This window comes from Ursus americanus, chromosome 28 (assembly GCF_024610735.1).
Source record: "Ursus americanus isolate L20-20 chromosome 28, mUrsAme1.1.p, whole genome shotgun sequence".
Lineage (NCBI taxonomy): Eukaryota > Metazoa > Chordata > Mammalia > Carnivora > Ursidae > Ursus > Ursus americanus.
Genome location: NC_142154.1, coordinates 32,307,785 through 32,320,978, shown reverse-complemented (window position 1 = coordinate 32,320,978; position 13,194 = coordinate 32,307,785). Strand labels below are relative to the sequence as shown.

Here is a 13,194-nt window from a genome sequence, read left to right as displayed (position 1 = left end):
ATGTTAGAAATGCAAATGTTTGGCCCCTGGCCCAGAAACTCTGGAGGTGGGCCTCAGCAGTCTATATTTTAGCAAGCCCTCCAGATGACTGTGATACTCACAGAAGTTTGAGAACCACCGTTTTAGGGAATGTGAGCTTGGCAGTATCAAAGAGTTGCATAAAAGGCTTCTCTAATAGCTGGGAGGTCAGAGTGCTGTTAGAGAGCATCACTCTTTCCTAAGCCATATTATTAGGGTATTTTAATTTTCTCTAACTGTTCTAGGTATTTCAAGAGCAAAGCAGGCAAAGAACAACTTTGCTAACAGTCTTGTCTCTTTTCCTATCTGATAGTGTCAGCATAAGCTTGAGAAATTCATTTAAACTGCTAAGGAAAAATAGGGATAGGAGGAACAAAAGATAAGATGAGGGGAGTGGTGTGTGTGTGTGAGAGAGAGAGAGAGAGAAATAAGGGGGAGAAGAACTGCTGTCATATTGTGATGGGCCATAGGTGTGTGATAAATATTATTATATACCAAATTGGATTGAATTGGTTGTGGTGATATAGTTCTGGAGTTGGCAATGATGTAAGATGGCTGAGATCACATGGAGATGGAAATTCTCGAAGTTTAAACTGGGATTATGTTTACATGGCAGTCAGCGTATATGAAGTTTGAAGGGATGATCCACGTTCTGGAAACATTTAGGAAGGTAGAAATGGTTCTTTGAGGCAGTAAGCACTGACAACAGAAATAAATAGTGATAGGCAGATGGTGATCGAGATGGATTGCATGAACTTCATTTCTACCCTTTCTTTGCCATTGCTCCTTTCCCTCTACTGAATTATGGCAGTACGAAAAAATAGGATCTGTAGGAGGGAAAACAATAAAAAGGAAGTAGTTTTTGTTTTGTTTTGTTTCATTTTGTTTGAACTGTCCAGTTGGAGGCAGTTGGGTAGATAAGGTAGCCAGAAAAGATAGCAATGAGGGAGACAATGGGTGGGCCCTAATCATTAAGGCATATAAGAAGGAGCATTTTAGAGATAAAATGCTGTGTTTTAAAATTTATAGCAAAGTGTAGCTTTTCACAAGATGGCAAATCAAAAATTCCAAATATTCACAAACTGAGCAGGTCCAGTAGAAAACATTTAACTGGTGTCTAATTTATCTCTGTGATAAATAATCCTCCTATGAATACTCTTGTACATAAAACTCATCCATTTAGTTAGTGTATGTTTATTTATTCATTAAACAAATATTTCTTGGGTTCCTGCTCAGTGCCAGCCCCTTTTATAAGTGCTGGGGATGGAGTAGAGAATATGTTGAAATTTCTGCACTCTTGAAGCTCACGTTTTAGTTGAGGAAGGAGATCATAAGAAGGTAAACACATAAGCAATAAAATTTTAGGCAAAGATAGGTGCAATGAAGTCAATTAAAGCGGGGGAAGGAGAGAGTATTGGAGATAGGAAGGGGGAGTGAACCATGCTAAGTTCTGGGTGAAGAACACTGAGGAAGAAGGAGCAGAAGGCTAAACACCCAAAGGCAGAAATGAACTTGTCAGGTTAGAACTGGCAAGAAAGCCCCTGTGGCTAGAGCAGAGAGCGCCTGAGCCATGGTAGGAGATAAGCCTGGAGGAAGAGTCAGCAGTGGCAAGGTTTAGAGCCTTGAGAACTGAGGTAGGGGGTTTAGATCATATTCTGAAGGGAACTGCCTTGAATAAGTGCCTTGTCCTAAGGCTCTTAGAAGTAGAATTGCTTTTTCCTAAAGATACGACTTTTAAGCTGTCTTTGGGACATTTCCCCCAATGGGATTGCATCTTTAACGTGCTAATTAAATCAATGGGAAATACGTTTTTGTTTTACATATAGTTACATATAATCTCTCTATGCGTGCGTGTTTATATGGAGATAGCTATAGCTATCTCTATGTCTGTCTACTTATCTATAGAGAGAAAGAGTAAATTAAGATGAGTTAAGCCTTAGCATGTTTTGATTTACAATAAATATGATACATCCATATTTCTACTCTACTTATTCTGAATTTCAGAATCAAGAAAATTTCGAATCTGGAGAACCTCAAAAGCTTAGATGTCTTGGACCTTCATGGAAATCAGGTATTGTAAAGCCCTTTTCTTTCTTTTCAGGAAAAAAGTCTAGGAAAATTTGGTATTATAAAATTTTAACAATGATACTTGTGTTGAAGTACTTCAAGAGTTACTTTACTGATTCACTGAAATTTCTAACGTATTAAGCCTGTTTATTTAAGATATGGTAATTCCTTAGCAGTAAATGACAGATGAAGCTTCTAAAACATTTGGAATCCTTAATAGTTATGATAATTTCATTTCTTATTTAGTCTTTTTGAAATTTTATTTATTTTATTTTATTTTATTTTATTTTATTTTATTTTATTTTATTTTATTTATTTGACAGAGAGACAGAGAGAGCACACAAGCAGGGGGAGTGGAAGGCAGAGGGAGAGGGAAAAGCAGGCTCCTCACTGAGCAGGGAGCCCAACACGGGGCTCGATCCCAGGACCCCAGGATCATGATCTGAGCAGACACTTAACTGGCTGAGCCACCCAGGCGCCCCTAGTCTTTTATTATTTTTAAAATACCTGTTTTCCAACCATAGCCCAACAACTTGAATATTACTAATGATTTTTTTCTACTTAGGTATTCCTCCTATATTCTGAGGTCACCACTATCCAGGATTTCACATTTATCATTCCCTTGTGGATTTTTTTTAAGTTGGTTTTATCACATATGTGTGTGTAAATAATACCTTGTTTAGTAATATTGTGTTGTAATTTAAAAAGGTATCATACTATATGTTGTCATCTAGTGTTTGCTTTTTGCATATAACAGTAGCTTACTGAGATTAATCTATTTAGATTAAGTAACTGTAGTTTACTCCTTTTTGCTGTTGTAAATTCCGTGGAATGATTATATGAAAACCTTTTTCTCCAGTTTATTATTAATAGACATTTGGGTTGTTGCCTTTTGTTTGTTTGTTTCCTTTTAGGAATAGCACTTCTGAGAGCATTCTTATATGGGTTTCTTCTATATACCATATGTATTTTAGGGTATATATCTGGGAGTGAAACTGATAGAACAGAAGTTATTTAAATTCTAACGTTAAAAGATAATGTCAAATTGTTTTCCAAAGTGGTTGTACCAGTTTATACTCCCACCAGTAATGCAGGATAAATCCTGTTGCTTCACATTCTTTTCAACATTTGGAATTGTCATACTTTTTTTTTTTTTAATGACTCAAGGATTTATTAAGTCATAGATGCAAAACATACTACCAATTACATTAGCAAAAGATCAATGTAAAAATACCCCACAATTCTACAACTGTCAATTTAAAAAATGTTGTTCGAGTAGTTGAAAGGTCCAGCTTTATATTCTTGCCAGTGGGTAAGTTATACAGAACTTCATTAGCACAAGCACAAGCTTCCAGAACCTCACAAATCCAGAGGAACCTGGTTAGGCAGAGCAGACGGAAGTGTGTGTCCAGGGGGGTGAGACAAAGAGGAGGGTCAGCGTTAGCCAAGGTATGGTGTTGGTGATCTGGCAAGACAGTGATGTGAAGAAAGTTCATAGTCTAGGAATATCTAAAATATTTCAAAAACTGTAAAGCTGCAACATGTAATTTTACACCTAGTTACAGAAAACTAAGAAAAATGCTTATTAGCTTTGAATAAAGTAACAAGGAAATAGGAATGCGCTTTTATTAATCTACAAAAAAAATTTCTAATGCATTATCAATCAGAAAGATTTTATAATACAAGAAGGCATATCGCTCATCAAGAAGGGATTCTATAAGAAAAGCACTAAGTTAGCAACTATGGCAATGACCAGTTCAAAGATTAATTAAATGCCCAATTTCAGGAGGGATGGCCAGTCTAAGAAAAAGCTTAAAACGGTGATAATACCGATCTTTCCTCATCATTTACTGCATTTCACAGAGATGAACCTTTTAAAATTTTATCAGTGACACTTTTACTCAGTTTAATTATGATGTGTATAGTGTAGTGTAAATTAACCTCCATATTTTGTCAAAATAGCTGTCTTCATTCTTTGATCACATCCATGCTGCACACACTCCACCCCAGTGCGCCCACGGCTAGAGCAGATGCTTCATCAGAGGGATGTGGGAGTAAGAGGTCTGTTCAAAATCTCAGCAATAGCGTATCACGAAGTTTTTTTTTTTTTTTTTTTTAAATCTCACCACGGGGGCGCCTGATTGCTGCAGTGAGTTGGGTGTCCAACTCTTGGTTTCGGCTCATGTGGTGATCTCAGGCTTGTGAGATCAAACCCCCAGTGGTGCTCCATGTTCAGCACAGTTTGCTTGAGATTCTCTTTTCCGTCTGCCCCTCCCCCCCCAAAATAAATAAATCTTTTTAAAAATCTCACTACAAAATCAGAAAGATTGATCCAAAGAATTTGGAGTCCTTACACTCATTCCATTAGGACGTAAAGTCCAGTGTTAGGGAATGGATGCAGACTGATAAATTACTGGTACATTACATGGCAACATTTCATGAAGGAGGCTCTGCTGCTTTCTTATCAGAAACTAATTAGGAAGTGTCTGCATTTCCAAACTTGAGATGTTGCAGTCTCTTTTTTTTTTTTAGAAATAAAAATAAGATTTTATTTGGTAATGAAATATACCAAATGTAATCAGGAAATATCTTTAGGTATTAGAGTTTTAGGGGATTTGTTTATTCTCCTTTATACTTTTTTGTGTTTTTCAGGTTTTCTGATATAAACAAGTCTTTTTTTTTTTATTATGTTAAGTTAGCCACCATAGAGTACATCATTAGTTTTTGATGTAGTGTTCAATGATTCATTAGTTGTGTAGAACACTCAGTGCTCATCACAACACATGCCCTCCTTAATACTCATCACCCAACTACCCTGTCCCCCTACCCCCCTCCCCTCTGAAACCCTCAGTTTGTGTCCCGGAGTCTAGAGTCTCTCATGGTTTTTCTCCCTCTCTGATTTCCCCCCCTTCAGTTTTCCCTCCCTTCCCCTCTGGTCCTCTGTGCTATTCCTTATGTTCCACATTTGAGTGAAACCATATGATAATTGTCTTTCTCTGCTTGACTTATTTCACTTAGCATAATCCCCTCCAGTTCCATCCATGTCGATGCAAATGGTGGGTAATCATCCTTTCTGATGGCTGAGTAATATTCCATTGTATATATGGACCACATCTTCTTTATCCATTCGTCTGTTGAAGGGCATCTCTGCTCCTTCCACAGTTTGGCTATTGTGGACATTGCTGCTATGAACATTGGAGTGCATGTGTCCCTTCTTTTCACTATATCTGTATCTTTGGGGTAAATACCTAGTAGTGCAATTGCTGGGTCATAGGGTAGCTCTATTTTTAACTTTTTGAGGAACCTCCGTAGTGTTTTCCTGCAGTCTGTTCCTAAAGTCAAAGATCTTGAGTGGTTTAGAGCCTAGTGTTCTCAGCACAACAATGCAACTTAGTTCACAAGCATTGTGAACTTAGTTCACAAGCATTGTGAACTTAGTTCACATTGAAAAATAGGACTTTAAGAGAGCCTGCCATTTTAGGGCTGAGTTTTACTATAATGTGAATATTTGAAGTCTTACACTTTAAGCAAATAAAACCTAAAAATGATTGATTGGTTCAAAATGGTTTTATGGAAAAAGTAATCTGTAACAAAAACTTGGCACTGTGTGCGAAGGTTCCACCATATTTGAGCAAAGCATATAAAGGTTCCGAGGTGGACAGGGCAGGAGAGGGGCCCAGACATTTGCCGCAGCAGGCATTTTCTCTTCCTCTTCTTGACCGGTGGAGGGCAGAGAATCCTCGAAGAGCTTCATCCGACTCTGCCATGAGGCCTCGCTGCGGGAGAGCTGAGCACTCAGGTGCTTTCCAGCACCGATCTCCTTAGCCCTGGCCAAACCCCGCGGCTGCTGATGGGAGTCAGCTTCTCCTGCAGGTGCTCAATCACGTCTTTGTTGTCCTTGAGATCAGGTTTAGTCTCCACCAGGATGATAGGGGTGTTGGGACAGTGGTGTCGCACTTCAGGTACCACCATGCTCGAACATTTTCAAATGATGAAGGACTCAGGAGAGAAAAGCAAATTATGACCATATCTGTTTGTGGCTAGGATAAGGGACGTAATCTGTCATAATCTTGTCCAGCTGTATCCCATAAGCCCAGATTCACCCGTTTTCCATCTGCCATAACATTGGCAGAGTAGTTGTCAAAGACAGTGGGGCTGTATTCTCTAGAGAATCATTGGTTTAACCGATCAGTAGGCAACTTTTACCTGCAGCTCTGTCTCCCACCACCACACGCTTGGTGGCTGCATCTGGGCCACTTGCTGGGCTGCCGTGGCAGCGGGGTGCTGAGGAGAGAAGGGTGGGCTTGGGGCGTGAGGTGACAGATCTGCTGTCCAAGCCACGTCGCCCTCCCCCGGCGGGAAGCCAGAGCCAGCAGCGGCCACCACCCAGAGCTCCGGAATTGTCATACTTCTTAATTTTTGCCAATTAGATTGGTATAAAGTAGTGTCTCTTTGTAGTTTTGATTTCTGTTTCCGATACTTCATAATCTGGACTCTTTATTCTGTTGGGTCAGTTTGTTTGCCTCTGTCGGTCTGTCTGAATTTTTCTATCTGGTTTGTTATATTCCCCCTCCTTCTCTCTCCGAGCACCTTGACTGTTTTTTAGTCCTTTGCTCTCCCATTGAAATTTTTGTCTTTGAAATGTATTTATTTATGAACAGCAACATGAGCTACATACTCCCGCAGAAGGCAGAGCCTCTCCTGAGGTGGTAAGTGTACATTCTGGAATGATCCATGAGTCCCCGCCTGTTGACTAACAAGATCTGTCACTGCCACCTGCAGCTGGTCAAGTGCAGACTTCAGTGTGATCTCTCTAGGCTTTCTAACAGCTGCTAGTCCCAGTCGTTCTGGTGAAAAGCTAATGTAATGAATGAAAACCTTGATGGATCTAGACAGACCACATCCGCTAGGTTTTAATCTCACCCAGCCCCATCTGTGTGTGTCTGTGTGTGCACGGAATGGGAGGAATGTTGGTGGCTTGGGAACTGTCCAGCTCTGCAGGCTGGTTAGTGTCACTCTAGTAGAGAAGCTAGCCAGTTAGGTGAGGGTGGAAGGGGAAGAAGAATTAAAGAGTTTTGTCAGTAAAAGAATATCATATGCAAAAGCGCTGAGACGAAAACCAACACGGTATTTTTTTACTGCTTGAGAATTTAGCCTGTGTTGAAGAACAATGAGAAATGAGGGGAGAGAAGTAGGAAAGGCCAGATCGTGGAGGGCTTTGTATGCCACACCTGAGGAATTGCTATTTTATCTTGTAGCCCACTATTTTTATTTTATTTACTTATTTTTTATTTTTATTTTTTTATAGCCCACTATTTTTAAAACTATTCATAACTAATTGCAATATTTTATGGTAACGATTTTTAAAGTTTATTTTTCAATGTATATATGATTAAACATATATAGTTTTCACATTATAATATACCTTTAAGAATTCATTTTATTTATTTTTTATCATATATATATACATATATTTTTATTTTTAGGGCAAGAATTGGGGGTGAGAGGCAGAGGGAGAAAAAGAGAGAATCTTAAGCAGGCTCCACACCCAGCTTGGAGTCTGATGTGGGGCTTGATCTCAGAAGCCTGAGATCATGACCTGAGCCAAAATCGAGAGTCAGATGCTTAACCAACTAAGCCATCCAGGCGCCCCTACCTTTAAGAATTCATTGGGCATTACCCAAGATCTGTGAGGGATCCTGGTATATGAATAACATATCACTTGATCTATATGTATTTACCAACCGTTAAGTTGATCAAAAATGTTCTATTCCTTGTTAGCTGACCTGTGTTATGTCATATAATTTCAGCTTTGTGTTTGTACTTATTCCATGTATTGAGATTAAATATTTGTATCACACAAATTATTTCTCAAGGCTCTATAACTACAAGAAGGAAGTTTCACATGAAAATCCAAGTCTTGTTTCAAAATATCTAAATCCACTAAGCAGAAATTTGGAATATTTCAAAGCAAAGACAGCATTGGTGACTTTAGGCTTCTAAAAAGTCAGGAGATAAAGTATTCAAGGTGAAGCAATGTCCAATTCTTAAAAAAAAAAAGCATCAGGTAGTTAAAGAAAATTAAGTGAATATTTTTTGTTTTCGGAGCTTACTTTCATTAGAAATAAAAATGATATTTGGTGTACATTGTGAAATAAACCGTAATTGGTTTCCAGATGTGAGAATAGTCTGAGGAGTGATAATATTGTTCAAGAGATAGATTGGCAGATGGAAAGAGGTGCAGGAAGGCGAAACTGGAGACAGAACAGTTGAGAGACTAATCCAGTAATCTGTGTGAAAAGTGGTGGTGGCTTGACCTGAAGTAGTAACAATAGGGATTCAATAAGGGGGCAGATTGGATAAATATTTAAAAAGTGGAAACATCAAGATTTAGCCATTGATTATATTTGAATAGTGAAGAATATAGAGGAATCTGAGAGGTTGGCTCTCAATTTCTGACGTAGATTTTTTTTTGGTCTTCCAGAATTTGTTCTCTTGGTAAAAGCTTGCTTTAACATGGACACAAATGTGCTTCCGGAAGGATCTGTTCTTTCAAGGCCATCTTTTCCTTCAGGGAGAGCTTGCCCTTTCTGTGACTGCTTGACTGAAAGCAGACACTTGCCCTTTCAGCATTGCTGAGTCGGAAGGTTGTCTTTATCCAGACAGAGCAGTCTGGGTTACTCTTCTCCATAAAGATGAGCCTGGAGTATCCGGCTTTCCTAGATGCATTAAGAAGTCCTGCAGTCTCCTGGAGACCCTCTCTCTGATCAGTATGACCCATGATTGGGCTTTCGGACATTCCCATCATTTCTTCTTCTTGCTATGAAGTTTATTAACTAATCAAGAGCCTACACCACCCTACACCACCTTTCGCTGAAATTTTTATAACGTACTGTGACTTTGTCCATGGCTGCAATGCGTAATAGGCTTCATCAGAGACGTTGCACACAATTCTGGCCTGATTGCAAACCAAGAAGCCGAACAATATCCCCAGTGACTTTTTAAAAATTACTTCTTGATACCCATATTTTAGAATTAGTAATGTTCCTTTTCAGAGTTACCAAACTAAGAAAAGGTAACTCTGCAAGGTAGGCATTCTAATTATCAGTCCCACCATGACCAAGGAATTAGAGTAAGGTAGTTTTCTAAAAGAAATGCCCCAGGTTTAGTAGCAGAAGGGGGAAGACACTCCATGTATGTCATGTAACAAAGGTGCCCCTTCATTCTATATATTTTTATTTTTCCTGTTCTCAGAAAAGTTTTATTTTATGTATTTAAATTTTGCTTTTCCATTTGTGTTTGTTACATCTATATTATTTGTCTTCCACATTCCCATCTTATCTTTTATTCTTCCTATCTCCATTTTTCCTTAGTATTTTAGGAGAATTTCTCAAGCTTATGATGACATTGATTTTTCACAGTGTCTATTTTGCTTTTTGCTGATTCTGTACATTTAAAATTCTATCACTTATTTAGTTTTGAAATGCTTTTGTCCACATCTCATTGTACAGAATTCTATCATCTACGAATACTGATAACCTTGTTTCTTCTTTTATAATTTTTATTTATTTTCATTTTACATTAGTTAGACCAAAAATCTTAGGACAAATTTTAAAGCATGGTCAGATGTCACCTTTATGTATTACTGAATTTATAATAAACACAGGTTTTCCCTTTTGAACCTAGATGGAATCTAGATGGTATTTCTTGAATGTAAGAGAAGGTCCAATAACAACATGCAAACTGGATTATAAATCTAAGCAAACGTTCTTTTAGCCAACATCCGCTTTGAAGTGTTAAATAAAAAATTTCAAATTTTTTCTCATCTGTACCGAAATGACAGTACAGATGAGAAAATCTCTAGTGATGGTGAAAACTTTTTTTAATGTTTGGAAGAAAAGTGTTACTTGTATGACTCATTGTTAACTTTAAGTAGTTGGTTGACGAAGTCGCCCGCAAGGACCCCTACTTATGTGTCATAGAGAACCATCTCGCTGTGCTTGCTCTCTTACACTAGTGGGGCTTAAAATCCTTTGTAGCTTTTCCTTACCCTACCTTACTGTGCAAGTCAGGGCTCCTCAGCTGCAGGTCAGAGTTTGTGTGTATGTGCCCGTTCCATGACTCAAGTCCTCTTGTTCTGAACACTTAATGTCCACCATATTGCACTCTGGCTAAAGGTTATCTGTCTCTTCCCTTAAGCACTTCCACTAATAAAGTATATCCATCCTCACTCTCCACTCGGGATCCTCGCTCTTTGTATCTTTTCCATTTAGACTCTTGACGGCTTTCAGGATCCTGCGGTATAAATGGAATGAACAGGGGGGGTGTGGTAGCATTCCTTTTCCTTGCCTTTCCTCTCAGAGGGCTGTCGTGCTTGGTCGAAACATGGTGAGCTTCTGCCTGGGACTCACAGTAAGTTTTTATTTGGCAGAGAGTTCTTGTCACCTTGATCTAGACCTGGCACAGTATTGGGCAATTAGAGATGCCCCCAAGGATGGCCTTGCTGATTATTTGATAAAATTTACTTCAAACATTTACTGTGGTGCAATTATAAAATATGTTCCTTTAGTTAATTTTCACAAGTTAAATGACTTCTTATCTACAGCAGAGGAAATTGGAAATCCATTTTTTAAAGGATTTTATTTATTTATTTGAGAGAGAGAGCAAGAGAGTGAGAGAGAGCATGAGAGCAGGGTGAGGGCCAGAGGGAGAAGCAGACTCCCCGCTGAGCAGAGAGCCTGACGTGGGGCTCCATCTTGGGACTCTGGGATCACGACCTGAGGCAAAGGCAGGTGCTTAACTGACTGAGACACCCAGGAGCCCCTGGAAATACATTTTTAAGTATCTTCATATAAAACTGTCACTGAATCCAGTGACTAAGTATTTTATTTTTAGGGTTTTTATAACATGCATATATGCGAATTTTGCCTGCTAATCATCCCTTTCTCATTTTTTAACAGATTACCAAAATCGAAAACGTCAGTCATTTGTGTGATTTGAGAGTTTTAAATCTTGCCAGGAACCTTTTAAGTCACGTTGATAATCTTAATGGGCTGGATTCACTAACTGAACTTAACCTGCGACACAATCAAATCACTTTTGTGGTGAGTATTAAAATGGAATCGATATATGATTTCTGCCTTTTCTTCTAAGGAAATGAAATAAATGTTATGGCATTGCTTCATGCAAAGTAAGAATCTATGGTAACTTACATTCTTTTCTGAATTTAATTGTGGATATAATTATTAAGCTTTATATTTTGATTTGAGAAATGTTAAGGTGTTTTTCATTTTAAAAGATAAATGTAAAATTAGAAACAGAAGTATTATCAATAAATGAATTAGCTAATATGAGTAGTGAATTCTTTCCTGTTTTATCATGGGAGTAGAATTAATAAGAAAGAAGGTTATTGGTGACTTGAAGTTGGTAAATTGTTGGACCAGGAGGGAAAAAGGCACAGAGAGGAGAGGCTGAGGGCTGTGAAGACATGCATATCGTTTCCTTTGCCGTGGTGAAAGAGGCAGGCTGGTATAGTGGAGAAAGCATTGCGCAGGGCATCAGAGACTCGTTCTCTCACAGCTTCAGCTCTCATTAGCTGGGTGACCTTGGGTAAATCGTCAACTCTGTAAGTGTCCGTTTACTTTTCTCTAAAGTGACGGCCTTGGGCTAGATTATTTCTAGGATCCTTTTTAGCTTGTTGAATCTTAAGAAAGACATAAAGGTGATCAAGAGATGGCATGTGAGCAGGAGGAAACAAGTTCACACTGTGGGGGCAAAACTACAGGAAGGCGACTCTGGAACTCTGAAGATGAACTGTGTTAGATTTATAGCTGAACTCAAGTTGAGTAACGAAATAACAGCCTGATGCTCGGGTGTTTTGTACTTGTGCACATGTGAGGAGCACTAGAAATAGGACTTTTGGCTGTATGATGTGATACGGGCCAAGAAGACTTCTAATGATATATAAAAACATTTGTTCTTTTTTTTTTTTTTTAAACAAGCTTCCTTTCTTTACGTGCAATAGGAAAATACTAGGTTCTCTGTGGATATCATTCAAGTAGTTTTAAAGGCACAATCTAACTCTTCACTTTTTTGAGACATTGAGTTCCCTAGTAAATAATTAAGTGTAATATAAATGGCACACTTGGAAAGGTTGACGGACAGTTGATGCCTTGTCTCTAGGCCTCATTGTACAGATTGGTTTCATTTTGAAGTTTTCCCAGAAGATCAGAGCTCAGTAATGCTCCTCACATCTTCTCGGAGGTTGGGATAATTTCAGAACCTTTTTCCAAGACATGGATTTATTCCAGAGCCCCTAAATTCTGTCAGGCCCTCCCCAAATTGGATTTAAATATTGGAAATGGCTTGTTTATTTTAAAAGACATCCAGATGGAGTTAATCTGTTACATTGCTGAGAGTCTAGGAACTGCTCACGCTGGACTCGATCTGTCCTCAGGACATTGGGTATGGTAAGAATCCAAAAAGCTTTGGTAGAGTGGGGCACGGACATCTATTGACTTTTGCATATTCCTGTCTTGTATTCTTACATTTGGAAAGTACATAATGTGTATCCAGGAAATTGCTTAGTGAATTTCCCAGTGAGTATGATGTGTGATCATTACTGTTATAGCTTAGGCAGCAGCCAACATCTATGAAAAAGGAAATTGTATTAGCTTCTAAAAGTTAAAAAGATTTAAAAAGTATGATGCATATGGTATCATCATGATGATAAGTATCACGCATATTAATTTATAGGAAATTTGAATATACATGTAAGGATACATAAGACTGGATCCAACTTTCGTTTCTTTTTCAAAGCATCCTTTCCTAAAACAGCCAAGAGACTTTTAAATCTGAAGATTCATTTTTTTTTTTTCCTCCAGTGTCTCTTCTTTTCTCTAGGGTCAGTTATCACACTTATTCTTTTGCTTTTCTTTTTTTCTTTCATGGTTTTGATTTTCTTCAGTGGCTGGTAATCCTTAAATGAAGGACTGTGTTAAGTACTAACTGGGTCTCCTGCACAGTCGAATAGGTCTTTTTAACTCTAAGCTCTCTCCCTAGAATGATCACTGGATTTGTGTAAGTTGTTGAATCCCACACGTTGGCAGG

At 38.4% G+C, this 13,194-nt stretch overlaps 1 protein-coding gene and 1 pseudogene across 4 annotated transcripts in view; one reads left to right on the top strand and one right to left on the bottom strand.

Moving 5' to 3' along the window:
* The window catches only part of LRRC49 (leucine rich repeat containing 49), a 154,618-nt gene that overhangs the window by 16,212 nt on the left and 125,212 nt on the right, over nucleotides 1-13,194 (top strand). For all 4 annotated transcript variants that reach the window (XM_045810682.2, XM_087856817.1, XM_045810681.2 and 1 more), the window contains 2 exons: nucleotides 2,023-2,089; nucleotides 11,046-11,189. In XM_045810682.2, coding sequence (XP_045666638.2) covers nucleotides 2,023-2,089; nucleotides 11,046-11,189 — 211 coding nt within the window. The remainder of the gene's footprint in view (nucleotides 1-2,022; nucleotides 2,090-11,045; nucleotides 11,190-13,194) is intronic.
* On the bottom strand, nucleotides 5,602-8,866 carry LOC123800811 (ras-related C3 botulinum toxin substrate 1 pseudogene; annotated as a pseudogene).